The following is a 14,942-nucleotide window of genomic DNA, read 5'->3' as shown; positions in this document are numbered from 1 at the left end:
GTGGGTCTGCCGCACACATACACCGGTGCATATTGGCACTTGTGAATCTAGGCCTGAGTGTTTACTGCCACCGCACCACACGCAGGGCCGTTTGAAGGAATTTGGGGCCACAAGCAAAATGGGGGCCCCCAAGCACCCCCCCCCCCCCCCCACACGCAAAGCTTATGTTAGCACTGTACTAATTTTTTACACCCATGTTCTTACTCCCCCCCCCCCTAGTCCCTATGTTTTTCTATTCTCACCTCCCCTTCTTCCCTGTAGGCTGCCGCTGTAGCGTGGCCGAGCCCCTCTTCCTCCTGTCAGTCCGGTGTTCTATCATTATGGGTCCCCAGTCCCCTATCAGATAGTGCCCGGGCCGGGCCGGGTACCACGCGGTACAGGAGATTCAGTTTCCTGTGTTCCCGGCCGGACTGAAAGGAAGTGAGCATTCAGTGTGCACTTCCTGTCAGTCCGGCCCGGGAACAGGAAACTGAATCTCCTGTACCGCGTGCGGTACCCGGCCGGAAATTACAGGTCTCCAGGAGGGAGGAAGAGGAGCTCGGCCACGCTACAGCCTGGGAAGGGGAAGTTGGGGCCCCAGGCCAGCTCGGGGCCCCAATCAATTGTTTGTTTTTCCTGTCCTGTAGCAACGGGCCTGACCACACGGCACCTTCCCACATGTGGATAGAAGGACGTGGATGGTAGAACATAGACAGTGGGATCTCAATGAATGGTCACAGACAATGGGATATAGATGGAATGGTCAATGAAAGTGCGACATGGCTGGAGGGACATGGACAGAGGAATTTGGATAGTTGGACTTGGACAGTTAACCAAAGATGCTGAGATATACATGAGGGACATAAAGCATGGAAATGGAGGCTAAGACATAGAGGGTGGGACTGGTCTTGAAACCGAGAGAAGGTTGTTGCTGGACATAAGGGATCAGTGCAGCAGTATGAGATCAGAGGTAGCTGCAGGAGACAGAAAAGTTTAGTGAGTGGAGGATTGACCGAGGAGGTTAGTGCAGGAAGCCACCAGAGGAGGTCAGAAAAGGAATCCACCAGAGAAGGTCAGTGTAGGATGCCACCAGAGGAGGTCAGTGTAGGATGCCACCAGAGGAGGTCAGTGTAGGAAGCCACCAGAGGAGGTCAGTGTAGGAAGCCACCAGAGGAGGTCAGTGTAGGAAGCCACCAGAGGAGGTCAGAGCAGGAAGCCATCAGAGAAGGTCAGAGCAGGAAGCCACCAGGGGAGGTCAGTGTAGGATGCCACCAGAGGAGGTCAGTGTAGGATGCCACCAGAGGAGGTCAGTGCAGGAAGCCACCAGAGGAGGACAGAGCAGGAAGCCACCAGAGAAGGTCAGTGTAGGATGCCACCAGAGGAGGTCAGTGTAGGATGCCACCAGAGGAGGTCAGTGTAGAATGCCACCAGGGGAGGTCAGTGCAGAAAGCCACCAGAGGAGGTCAGAGCAGGAAGCCACCAGAGGAGGTCAGTGCAAAAAGCCACCAGAGGAGGTCAGTGCAGGAAGCCACCAGAGGAGGTCAGTGCAGGATGCTACCAGAGGAGGTCAGTGCAGGAAGCCACAGAGGAGGTCAGTGCAGGAAGCCACAGAGGAGGTCAGTGCAGGAAGCCACCAGAGGAGGTCAGTGCAGGAAGCCACCAGAGGAGGTCAGTGCAGGAAGCCACCAGAGAAGGTCAGAGCAGGAAGCCACCAGAGGAGGTCAGTGCAGGAAGCCACCAGAGAAGGTCAGAGCAGGAAGCCACCAGAGGAGGTCAGTGCAGAAAGCCACCAGAGGAGGTCAGAGCAGGAAGCCACCAGAGGAGGTCAGTGCAAGAAAGCCATCAGAGGAGGTCAGAGAAGAAAGCCACCAGAGGAGGTCAGTGCAGGAAGCCACCAGAGGAGGTCAGTGCAGGATGCTACCAGAGGAGGTCAGTGCAGGAAGCCACAGAGGAGGTCAGTGCAGGAAGCCACCAGAGGAGGTCAGTGCAGGAAGCCACCAGAGGAGGTCAGTGCAGGAAGCCACCAGAGAAGGTCAGAGCAGGAAGCCACCAGAGGAGGTCAGTGCAGGAAGCCACCAGAGAAGGTCAGAGCAGGAAGCCACCAGAGGAGGACAGAGCAGGAAGCCACCAGAGAAGGTCAGTGTAGGATGCCACCAGAGGAGGTCAGTGTAGGATGCCACCAGAGGAGGTCAGTGTAGGATGCCACCAGGGGAGGTCAGTGCAGAAAGCCACCAGAGGAGGTCAGAGCAGGAAGCCACCAGAGGAGGTCAGTGCAGAAAGCCACCAGAGGAGGTCAGTGCAGGAAGCCACCAGAGGAGGTCAGTGCAGGATGCTACCAGAGGAGGTCAGTGCAGGAAGCCACAGAGGAGGTCAGTGCAGGAAGCCACCAGAGGAGGTCAGTGCAGGAAGCCACCAGAGGAGGTCAGTGCAGGAAGCCACCAGAGAAGGTCAGAGCAGGAAGCCACCAGAGGAGGTCAGTGCAGGAAGCCACCAGAGAAGGTCAGAGCAGGAAGCCACCAGAGGAGGTCAGTGCAGAAAGCCACCAGAGGAGGTCAGAGCAGGAAGCCACCAGAGGAGGTCAGTGCAAGAAAGCCATCAGAGGAGGTCAGAGAAGAAAGCCACCAGAGGAGGTCAGTGCAGGAAGCCACCAGAGAAGGTCAGAGCAGGAAGCCACCAGAGGAGGTCAGTGCAGGAAGCCACCAGAGAAGGTCAGAGCAGGAAGCCACCAGAGGAGGTCAGTGCAGAAAGCCACCAGAGGAGGTCAGAGCAGGAAGCCACCAGAGGAGGTCAGTGCAAGAAAGCCATCAGAGGAGGTCAGAGAAGAAAGCCACCAGAGGAGGTCAGTGCAGGAAGCCACCAGAGGAGGTCAGTGCAGGATGCTACCAGAGGAGGTCAGTGCAGGAAGCCACAGAGGAGGTCAGTGCAGGAAGCCACCAGAGGAGGTCAGTGCAGGAAGCCACCAGAGGAGGTCAGTGCAGGAAGCCACCAGAGAAGGTCAGAGCAGGAAGCCACCAGAGGAGGTCAGTGCAGGAAGCCACCAGAGAAGGTCAGAGCAGGAAGCCACCAGAGGAGGTCAGTGCAGAAAGCCACCAGAGGGGGTCAGTGCAGGAAGCCACCAGAGGAGGTCAGAGCAGGAAGCCACCAGAGAAGGTCAGAGCAGGAAGCCACCAGAGGAGGTCAGTGCAGGAAGCCACCAGAGGAGGTCAGTGCAGGAAGCCACGAGAGAAGGTCAGTACAGAAAAGTATCAGAGGAGATCAGTGCAGGAAGCCACCAGAGGTCAATGCAGAAAAGTATCAGAGGAGGTCAGTGCAGAACAGTATCAGAGGAGGTCAGTGCAGAAAAGTATCAGAGGAGGTCAGTGCAGCCATATGGTAGAGATCAGTGGACAAAAAATTAGCAAAGAAGACCAAAGTAGTGCAACTCTAGTACAAAGAAGGACAGTGCGGGACATAAAATAAACATAGGAGGTCATCTGCAGGACATAGGAGACATTGGTGCATTGAACAGGCCTGGAATGAAAATATGGGACATCAAACTATATAAGCTACATCTGTGGTGGGACATTAATGAGGAATAGGTGGGGTTATCATGGGACATGGAGGCCTTTATCCTCTACAATACTGAATCGGATTCCAGAGATCTCGGATAACACCCAGTTTGTGATTGGAGTCTTTGTCTTGGTTTATCAGAGCTGGCGTTGTTTCCCTGGCACTGGGCACAGAATTTGAATCCTGTGAGCTCCACCCTGGAGTGTTACCAGCTGGCACATTGCTTTCCCCGGAAGAGAGCTATGTTATTTTCTGTAATTACATAACACTTTATTGATAGTGTGTGTATTGTATGGATGTCGGGAGGTTTTGGTATATTGCAAAAATTGCTTCACAAATATTTTACAATATTACAATACGAATACAGTCATTACAGTATGAATGTGCAGAGGTTTGGGCATCAGTGGGTACAGAGAGCGCGCCGCTGACACACACAGGAGTGAGGAGTGCAATCCCAGCACAGTGTGCGCCAAAAAAGAATACATAGAATACAAGCAGTACATACCGGATCCTAGGATACAGGCAGTATGTGGCTCATTGTATACAGGATACAGTGTGTGGCTCGATGGGTACAGTATGTGCTGTGTGTATAGCATACAGCCTGTGGCTTCATGTGTAGAGTATACAGTATGTGGCTGAGTGTATACAAAACACAAGCCGCATGTGGCTCAGTGTGTTCAATATACAGCACATGGCTTGCTGTGTAAAGTATGCAGGCAATGGGTGACTCAGTGTGTACAGGATACAGTGTGTATCTGCTTATAATACACCAAGTTAGTGGCTTAAAGTGCACAGCATAAAGTGGGAGGCTCAGTATATACAGCATGAGGTGTGTGGCTCAGTGTATACAGCATACAGTGTGTGGCTCAGTGTGTAGAGATTCCAGGCAGTGTGTGTCTCAGTGTATACAGCCTGCAGGCAGTGTGTGGCTCAGTGTATACAGCCTGCAGGCAGTGTGTGGCTCAGTGTGTAGAGATTCCAGGCAGTGTGTGGCTTAGTGTGTAGAGATTCCAGGCAGTGTGTGGCTCAGTGTGTACAGATTCCAGGCAGTGTGTGGCTTAGTGTGTAGAGATTCCAGGCAGTGTGTGGCTCAGTGTGTAGAGATTCCAGGCAGTGGCCCGGATTCAGAAAAGAGATACGACGGCGTATCTCCTGATACGCCGTCGTATCTCTGAGTGTGGTCGGTCGTATCTATGCGCCTGACTCAGAGAATCAGTTACGCATAGATATCCCTAAGATCCGACTGGTGTAAGTGTCTTACACCGTCGTATCTTAGGCTGCATATTTACGCTGGCCGCTAGGTGGCGCTTCTGTATAGTTACGTGAGGAATATGCTAATTAGGTATTTACGCCGATTCAGAAACGTACGTCCGGCCAGGCGCCTTTTTTAAGTCGTTTACGTTAGGCTTTTTCCGGTGTAAAGTTACCCCTGCTATATGAGACGTAGCTAATGTTAAGTATGGCTGTTGTTCCTGTGCCGAGTTTTGAAATTTTACGTCGTTTGAGTAAGTCGTTCGCGAATAGGGCTGGACGTAATTTACGTTCACGTCGAAAGCAATGACGTTTTGCGGCGGATTTTCGAGCATGCGCACTGGGATTTTTTCACGAACGGCGCATGCGCCGTTAAAAAAAACGTAAATTTAAATAAAACACGCCCCCAACATCCCCATTTGAATTAGGCGGGCTTACGCGGCCCACATACGTTACGCCGCCGTAACTTAGGGCGCAAGTTCTTTCTGAATACGGAACTTGCGCCCAAAGTTAGAGCGGCGTATCTAGGATACGTTACGCCGGCCGGATAGATACGCTCAGGTATCTGAATCCGGCCCAGTGTGTCTATCAGTGTTTAGTGAATGCAGGAAGTGTGTGGCTCAGTGTATACAGATTCCAGGCAGTGTGTGGCTCAGTGTGTAGAGATTCCAGGCAGTGTGTGTCTCAGTGTGTACAGATTCCAGGCAGTGTGTGTCTATCAGTGTGTAGAGATTCCAGGCAGTGTGTGGCTCAGTGTGTAGAGATTCCAGGCAGTGTGTGGCTCAGTGTGTACAGATTCCAGGCAGTGTGTGGCTCAGTGTGTACAGATTCCAGGCAGTGTGTGACTCAGTGTGTAGTGAATGCAGGCAGTTTGTGGCTCAGTGTGTACAGATTCCGGGCAGTGTGTGGCTCAGTGTGTACAGATTCCAGGCAGTGTGTACAGATTCCAGGCAGTGTGTGGCTCAGTGTGTAGAGATTCCAGGCAGTGTGTGGCTCAGTGTGTACAGATTCCAGGCAGTGTGTAGCTCAGTGTGTAGAGATTCCAGGCAGTGTGTGGCTCAGTGTGTAGAGATTCCAGGCAGTGTGTGGCTCAGTGTGTAGAGATTCCAGGCAGTGTGTGGCTCAGTGTGTACAGATTCCGGGCAGTGTGTGGCTCAGTGTGTAGAGATTCCAGGCAGTGTGTGTCTGTGTAGAGATTCCAGGCAGTGTGTGTCTCAGTGTGTAGAGATTCCAGGCAGTGTGTGTCTCAGTGTGTAGAGATTCCAGGCAGTGTGTGGGTCAGTGTGTAGAGATTCCAGGCAGTGTGTGGCTCAGTGTGTACAGATTCCAGGCAGTGTGTGGCTCAGTGTGTAGTGAATGCAGGCAGTTTGTGGCTCAGTGTGTACAGATTCCGGGCAGTGTGTGGCTCAGTGTGTACAGATTCCAGGCAGTGTGTACAGATTCCAGGCAGTGTGTGTCTCAGTGTGTAGAGATTCCAGGCAGTGTGTGTCTCAGTGTGTACAGATTCCAGGCAGTGTGTGTCTATCAGTGTGTAGAGATTCCAGGCAGTGTGTGGCTCAGTGTGTAGAGATTCCAGGCAGTGTGTGGCTCAGTGTGTACAGATTCCAGGCAGTGTGTGACTCAGTGTGTAGTGAATGCAGGCAGTTTGTGGCTCAGTGTGTACAGATTCCGGGCAGTGTGTGGCTCAGTGTGTACAGATTCCAGGCAGTGTGTACAGATTCCAGGCAGTGTGTGTCTCAGTGTGTAGAGATTCCAGGCAGTGTGTGGCTCAGTGTGTAGAGATTCCAGGCAGTGTGTAGTGAATGCAGGCAGTGTGTGGCTCAGTGTGTAGTGAATGCAGGCAGTGTGTGGCTCAGTGTGTAGAGATTCCAGGCAGTGTGTAGTGAATGCAGGCAGTGTGTGGCTCAGTGTGTAGAGATTCCAGGCAGTGTGTGGCTCAGTGTATACAGCCTGCAGGCAGTGTGTGGCTCAGTGTGTAGAGATTCCAGGCAGTGTGTGGCTCAGTGTATACAGCCTGCAGGCAGTGTGTGGCTCAGTGTGTACAGATTCCAGGCAGTGTGTGGCTCAGTGTGTAGAGATTCCAGGCAGTGTGTGGCTCAGTGTGTAGAGATTCCAGGCAGTGTGTGTCTCAGTGTGTACAGATTCCAGGCAGTGTGTGGCTCAGTGTGTAGAGATTCCAGGCAGTGTGTGGCTCAGTGTGTAGAGATTCCAGGCAGTGTGTGGCTCAGTGTGTACAGATTCCAGGCAGTGTGTGCCTCAGTGTGTACAGATTCCAGGCAGTGTGTGGCTCAGTGTGTACAGATTCCAGGCAGTGTGTGGCTCAGTGTGTAGAGATTCCAGGCAGTGTGTGGCTCAGTGTGTACAGATTCCAGGCAGTGTGTGGCTCAGTGTGTACTGATTCCAGGCAGTGTGTGTCTCAGTGTGTACAGATTCCAGGCAGTGTGTGGCTCAGTGTGTAGAGATTCCAGGCAGTGTGTGGCTCAGTGTGTAGAGATTCCAGGCAGTGTGTGGCTCAGTGTGTACAGCCTGCAGTCAGTGTGTGGCTCAGTGTGTACAGATTCCAGGCAGTGTGTGTCTCAGTGTGTACAGATTCCAGGCAGTGTGTGTCTCAGTGTGTACAGATTCCAGGCAGTGTGTGTCTCAGTGTGTAGAGATTCCAGGCAGTGTGTGGCTCAGTGTGTAGAGATTCCAGGCAGTGTGTGGCTCAGTGTGTAGAGATTCCAGGCAGTGTGTGGCTCAGTGTGTACAGCCTGCAGGCAGTGTGTGGCTCAGTGTGTACAGATTCCAGGCAGTGTGTGGCTCAGTGTGTACAGATTCCAGGCAGTGTATGTCTCAGTGTGTACAGATTCCAGGCAGTGTGTGTCTCAGTGTGTAGAGATTACAGGCAGTGTGTGTCTCAGTGTGTAGAGATTCCAGGCAGTGTGTGGCTCAGTGTGTAGAGACTCCAGGCAGTGTGTGGCTCAGTGTGTAGAGATTCCAGGCAGTGTGTGGCTCAGTGTGTACAGCCTGCAGGCAGTGTGTGGCTCAGTGTGTACAGATTCCAGGCAGTGTGTAGCTCAGTGTATACAGCATGCAGGCAGTGTATGGCTCAGTGTGTAGAGATTCCAGGCAGTGTGTGGCTCAGTGTGTAGAGATTCCAGGCAGTGTGTGGCTCAGTGTGTACAGATTCCAGGCAGTGTGTGGCTCAGTGTGTAGAGATTCCAGGCAGTGTGTGTCTCAGTGTGTACAGATTCCAGGCAGTGTGTAGCTCAGTGTATACAGCATGCAGGCAGTGTATGGCTCAGTGTGTAGAGATTCCAGGCAGTGTGTGGCTCAGTGTGTACAGATTCCAGGCAGTGTGTAGAGATTTCAGGCAGTGTGTGGCTCAGTGTGTAGAGATTCCAGGCAGTGTGTGGCTCAGTGTGTAGAGATTCCAGGCAGTGTGTGGCTCAGTGTGTAGAGATTCCAAGCAGTGTGTAGAGATTCCAGGCAGTGTGTGGCTCAGTGTGTAGTGAATGCAGGCAGTGTGCGGCTCAGTGTGTAGAGATTCCAGGCAGTGTGTGGCTCAGTGTGTACAGATTCCAGGCAGTGTGTGTCTCAGTGTGTACAGATTCCAGGCAGTGTGTGGCTCAGTGTGTAGTGAATGCAGGCAGTGTGTGGCTCAGTGTGTAGAGATTCCAGGCAGTGTGTGGCTCAGTGTGTAGAGATTCCAAGCAGTGTGTAGAGATTCCAGGCAGTGTGTGTCTCAGTGTGTAGAGATTCCAGGCAGTGTGTGGCTCAGTGTGTAGTGAATGCAGGCAGTGTGTGGCTCAGTGTGTAGAGATTCCAGGCAGTGTGTGGCTCAGTGTGTAGAGATTCCAAGCAGTGTGTAGAGATTCCAGGCAGTGTGTGGCTCAGTGTGTAGAGATTCCAGGCAGTGTGTGGCTCAGTGTGTACAGATTCCAGGCAGTGTGTGGCTCAGTGTGTACAGATTCCAGGCAGTGTGTGTCTCAGTGTGTACAGATTCCAGGCAGTGTGTAGAGATTTCAGGCAGTGTGTGGCTCAGTGTGTAGAGATTCCAGGCAGTGTGTGGCTCAGTGTGTAGAGATTCCAGGCAGTGTGTGGCTCAGTGTGTAGAGATTCCAGGCAGTGTGTGGCTCAGTGTGTACAGATTCCAGGCAGTGTGTGCCTCAGTGTGTACAGATTCCAGGCAGTGTGTGGCTCAGTGTGTAGAGATTCCAGGCAGTGTGTGGCTCAGTGTGTAGAGATTCCAGGCAGTGTGTGGCTCAGTGTGTACAGATTCCAGGCAGTGTGTGGCTCAGTGTGTACTGATTCCAGGCAGTGTGTGTCTCAGTGTGTACAGATTCCAGGCAGTGTGTGGCTCAGTGTGTAGAGATTCCAGGCAGTGTGTGGCTCAGTGTGTAGAGATTCCAGGCAGTGTGTGACTCAGTGTGTACAGCCTGCAGTCAGTGTGTGGCTCAGTGTGTACAGATTCCAGGCAGTGTGTGTCTCAGTGTGTACAGATTCCAGGCAGTGTGTGTCTCAGTGTGTACAGATTCCAGGCAGTGTGTGTCTCAGTGTGTAGAGATTCCAGGCAGTGTGTGGCTCAGTGTGTAGAGATTCCAGGCAGTGTGTGGCTCAGTGTGTAGAGATTCCAGGCAGTGTGTGGCTCAGTGTGTACAGCCTGCAGGCAGTGTGTGGCTCAGTGTGTACAGATTCCAGGCAGTGTGTGGCTCAGTGTGTACAGATTCCAGGCAGTGTATGTCTCAGTGTGTACAGATTCCAGGCAGTGTGTGTCTCAGTGTGTAGAGATTACAGGCAGTGTGTGTCTCAGTGTGTAGAGATTCCAGGCAGTGTGTGGCTCAGTGTGTAGAGACTCCAGGCAGTGTGTGGCTCAGTGTGTAGAGATTCCAGGCAGTGTGTGGCTCAGTGTGTACAGCCTGCAGGCAGTGTGTGGCTCAGTGTGTAGAGATTACAGGCAGTGTGTGTCTCAGTGTGTAGAGATTACAGGCAGTGTGTGGCTCAGTGTGTAGAGATTACAGGCAGTGTGTGTCTCAGTGTGTACAGATTCCAGGCAGTGTGTAGCTCAGTGTATACAGCATGCAGGCAGTGTATGGCTCAGTGTGTAGAGATTCCAGGCAGTGTGTGGCTCAGTGTGTAGAGATTCCAGGCAGTGTGTGGCTCAGTGTGTACAGATTCCAGGCAGTGTGTGGCTCAGTGTGTAGAGATTCCAGGCAGTGTGTGTCTCAGTGTGTACAGATTCCAGGCAGTGTGTAGCTCAGTGTATACAGCATGCAGGCAGTGTATGGCTCAGTGTGTAGAGATTCCAGGCAGTGTGTGGCTCAGTGTGTACAGATTCCAGGCAGTGTGTAGAGATTTCAGGCAGTGTGTGGCTCAGTGTGTAGAGATTCCAGGCAGTGTGTGGCTCAGTGTGTAGAGATTCCAGGCAGTGTGTGGCTCAGTGTGTAGAGATTCCAAGCAGTGTGTAGAGATTCCAGGCAGTGTGTGGCTCAGTGTGTAGTGAATGCAGGCAGTGTGCGGCTCAGTGTGTAGAGATTCCAGGCAGTGTGTGGCTCAGTGTGTACAGATTCCAGGCAGTGTGTGTCTCAGTGTGTACAGATTCCAGGCAGTGTGTGGCTCAGTGTGTAGTGAATGCAGGCAGTGTGTGGCTCAGTGTGTAGAGATTCCAGGCAGTGTGTGGCTCAGTGTGTAGAGATTCCAAGCAGTGTGTAGAGATTCCAGGCAGTGTGTGGCTCAGTGTGTAGAGATTCCAGGCAGTGTGTGGCTCAGTGTGTAGTGAATGCAGGCAGTGTGTGGCTCAGTGTGTAGAGATTCCAGGCAGTGTGTGGCTCAGTGTGTAGAGATTCCAAGCAGTGTGTAGAGATTCCAGGCAGTGTGTGGCTCAGTGTGTAGAGATTCCAGGCAGTGTGTGGCTCAGTGTGTACAGATTCCAGGCAGTGTGTGGCTCAGTGTGTACAGATTCCAGGCAGTGTGTGTCTCAGTGTGTACAGATTCCAGGCAGTGTGTAGAGATTTCAGGCAGTGTGTGGCTCAGTGTGTAGAGATTCCAGGCAGTGTGTGGCTCAGTGTGTAGAGATTCCAGGCAGTGTGTGGCTCAGTGTGTAGAGATTCCAGGCAGTGTGTGGCTCAGTGTGTACAGATTCCAGGCAGTGTGTGGCTCAGTGTGTAGAGATTCCAGGCAATGTGTGGCTCAGTGTGTACAGATTCCAGTCAGTGTGTGTCTCAGTGTGTAGAGATTCCAGGCAGTGTGTGTCTCAGTGTGTAGAGATTCCAGGCAGTGTGTGTCTCAGTGTGTACAGATTCCAGGCAGTGTGTGGTGAATGCAGTAGATTGTATTACCTGTGATCCTGCGCTCTCCCCAGACAGCTGACACTGAGAGGAAGGAGAACGCTGAGGAGGAAGTAGGGAGGGGGAGGGGAGGGACGCAGTTCTTGTGTAATGAATTCCTCATCGGTCACATTGTGTTTGCTGTACAGATTAGTGAAGCCTTGAATGTGGACAAGTGTCTTTGTGTATTCCCTCCCGGGAGATCCCACCATTTCTATTATCCATACGGATCACCCGGGAGGAGGGATCTCTCATCTCACACACAAGACGCGGGACTGATATAACGTCACCCAATGTGATGACAGCGCCGGTCACCAAGGCTGCATGTACGCGGCTGAGAGAAACACTCCCATCTACGCCGGATCTTTCCTCCAGAAGCAAAAAAAAAAAATCCAGAGTAAAAATAATGCACATTTTGTGTGTTATTACTATTTATGTGCGTTTACGCATATATGGCGTTTACAGACATATGAACGTAAGCTCATTCATTGGTTGAATTTTTTTTTTTTGCCAATTTTTGTGGTGGGTGTCATGGACCCCTGATATCTAAGGATGTGACCCCCCCCCCAAAAAGTGATGGACTACAAGTCCCAACATGAACTCATGATGTCTAAGGATGTGTCTTGCCCCCCAAAAAGTGATGGACTACAAGTCCCAACATGGACCCCTGATATCTAAAGATGTGACCCCCCCCAAAAGTGATGGACTACAAGTCCCAACATGGACCCCTGATATCTAAGGATGTGACCCCCCCCCATCACAAAAGTGATGGACTACAAGTCCCAACATGGACCCCTGATATCTAAGGATGTGACCCCCCCCCATCACAAAAGTGATGGACTACAAGTCCCAACATGAACCCATGATGTCTAAGGATGTGTCTTCCCTCCAAAAGTGATGGACTACAAGTCCCAACATGGACCCCTGATATCTATGGATGTGACCCCCCCCCCCCAAGAAAAATTGAAGGACTACAAGCCCCAGCATTATCTCCTGAGATCTATGGATGTGACTCCCCCACCCCCCAAAATTTAAGCACTACAAGTCCCAGCATGAACCCCTGAGATCTAAGGGTGTTATCCCATAGATTTCATGGGTTCATGCTGGGAGCTGTAGTTGTTCCCTAGTTGGTGGGGGGGGGGGAGTTGCGTCACATCTTAAGCTCTGAGGGATTCATGCTGAGACCTGTAGTCCTTCACTTTTGGGGGTCACATTCCCCAAAAGTGAAGGACTACAAGTCCCAGCTTGAACCCCTGATATCCAAAGATCTGACCCCCCCAAAAGTGATAGACTACAAGTCCCAGCATGAACCCTTGAGACCTGCGGATGTGACCCTCCAAATTGAAGCACTACAAATCCCAGCATGAACCCCTGATATCTATGGGTGTGACTACCCCCCAAAATTGAAGGACTACAAGTCCCAGCACAAACCCCTGAAATCTAAGGATGTGACCCCCAAAAAGTGATGGACTACAAGTCCCAGCATGAACCCCTGAAATCTAAGTATGTGACCCCCCAAAAGTGATGGACTACAAGTCCCAGCATGAACCCCTGAAATCTAAGTATGTGACCCCCCAAAAGTGATGGACTACAAGTCCCAGCATGAACCCCTGAAATCTAAGGATGTGACCCCCCAAAAGTGATAGACTACAAGTCCCAGCATGAACCCCTCATATCTAAGGATGTGACCCCCCCCCCCCAAAGTGATGGATTACAAGTCCCAGCATGAACCCCTGAAATCTAAGTATGTGACCCCCCAAAAGTGATGGACTACAAGTCCCAGCATGAACCCCTGAAATCTAAGGATGTGACCCCCCAAAAGTGATAGACTACAAGTCCCAGCATGAACCCCTCATATCTAAGGATGTGACCCCCCCCCCCCAAAGTGATGGATTACAAGTCCCAGCATGAACCCCTGAGATCTATGGGTGTGATTCCCCCTCAAAATGTAAAGACTACAAGTCCCAGCATGAACCCTTGAGCTCTAAGGGTGTAAACCCTTAGATTTCACAGGTTCATGCTGGGATTTATAGTTCTTCACTAGTTGGGGGTGTCACATTTTCAGCCCTGAGGGGTTCATGCTGGGACCTGTAGTAGTCCTCCACTTTTTTCTGAGTTACAGCCCCCAAAAGTGAAGGACTATAAGTCCCAGCATGAACCCCTGTGATCTAAGGATGTGTCCTCCTCCCATCTCTCCTCCTGTCCTCTGTGCAGTCAGTGCCTCATGACACTAGGGTGACCACATTTCCAAACTACCATTCAGGGACACCTTCCCTTCCCAAAAATCAGCTTGTGCTGTAACGAATCACAGCACAGTGATTGGACACAAGAGGTGGGATTTATGATTTCTCCAATCACAAGCAGGGGGCAGGGATTGTGCTCCTCCAGACATTCAGGACAAGTACTGTCAGTGTGCAAAGCGGTGATGTGGCGGCCTTTTTTGGGGGCATCAGATTGGCCCGGAGGAGGAGGAGGAGGACGTTGAATCCTCCTCCACGCTGAATGCTGGGGCCTCAGCCTCGCTCTGTGGTGATAAGACCTCACTGGTTGCTAGACGCCAGGCGGCAGGTAGACCTAGCAACCAGTTTAGGGCAGTGTAGAGCCAGCGATGAAAGAAGGTAAAATGGGTCTCGGCTGGGCAGGACAAGTACTGTCAGTGAGTAAAGCAGCGATGCGGTGGCCGTGGCCTGCCCCCCGGGCCCAGTCCGCCCCCCCCCCCCCCCATGGCTGTGTCAGTTTCATTTCGGGACACTGTATTGTCCCAGAATGAAGCTGCCAGGGACCCAGAGCAGACTTTCAAAATGTGGGACTGCCCCGGGCAATTCAGGACACGTGGTAGATCCCAACTGTCCCTGATTTGGAGGGACTGTCCCGATCAGAAACTGCAGACATACTACAAGAGACGGTCAGAGACTGCAGACATAATAAAGGTGATGTTTAGAGACTACAGACATACTACATGAGATGGTCAGAGACTGCAGACATAATAAAGGTGATGTTTAGAGACTACAGACATACTACATGAGATGGTCAGAGACTGCAGACATACTATAGGAGATGGTCAGAGACTGCAGACATAATACAGGAGATGGTCAGAGACTGCAGACATAATAAAGGTGATGTTTAGAGACTACAGACATACTACATGAGATGGTCAGAGACTGCAGACATACTACATGAGATGGTCAGAGACTGCAGACATACTATAGGAGATGATCAGATACTGCAGACACACTACAGGAGATGGTCAGAGACTGCAGACATACTACAGGTCATAGTCAGTGACTGCAGACATACTACATTCGACGGTCAGAGACTGCAGACATACTACAGGAGATGGTCAGAGACTGCAGACATAATACAGGTGATGTTTAGAGACTGCAGACATACTACACGAGATGGTCAGAGACTGCAGACATACTACATGAGATGGTCAGAGACTGCAGACATACTACAGGAGATGGTCAGAGACTGCAGACATAATAAAGGTGATGTTTAGAGACTACAGACATACTACATGAGATGGTCAGAGACTGCAGACATACTACATGAGATGGTCAGAGACTGCAGACATACTATAGGAGATGATCAGATACTGCAGACACACTACAGGAGATGGTCAGAGACTGCAGACATACTACAGGTCATAGTCAGTGACTGCAGACATACTACATTCGACGGTCAGAGACTGCAGACATACTACAGGAGATGGTCAGAGACTGCAGACATACTACAGGAGATGGTCAGAGACTGCAGACATAATACAGGTGATGTTTAGAGACTGCAGACATACTACACGAGATGGTCAGAGACTGCAGACATACTACATGAGATGGTCAGAGACTGCAGACATACTAC

At 51.5% G+C, this 14,942-nt stretch overlaps 1 protein-coding gene across 2 annotated transcripts in view; it reads right to left on the bottom strand.

The window, feature by feature from the left end:
• Positions 1-14,942, bottom strand: part of LOC120928832 (aldehyde dehydrogenase family 3 member B1-like) — a 71,711-nt gene that overhangs the window by 48,794 nt on the left and 7,975 nt on the right. The window contains exon 1 of one of the 2 annotated variants that reach the window (XM_040339849.1): positions 11,097-11,311. The exons of the other annotated variant lie outside the window; for it this stretch is intronic. Within the exon in view, the coding sequence (XP_040195783.1) occupies positions 11,097-11,296 (200 nt within the window). The 5' untranslated portion in view covers positions 11,297-11,311. Of the gene's footprint in view, positions 1-11,096; positions 11,312-14,942 lie in introns of those variants that run through there. 2 annotated transcript variants of the gene reach the window in all.

This window comes from Rana temporaria, chromosome 2, assembly GCF_905171775.1.
Source record: "Rana temporaria chromosome 2, aRanTem1.1, whole genome shotgun sequence".
Taxonomy (NCBI): Eukaryota; Metazoa; Chordata; class Amphibia; order Anura; family Ranidae; genus Rana; species Rana temporaria.
This window is presented reverse-complemented; position numbering and strand designations above follow the sequence as displayed.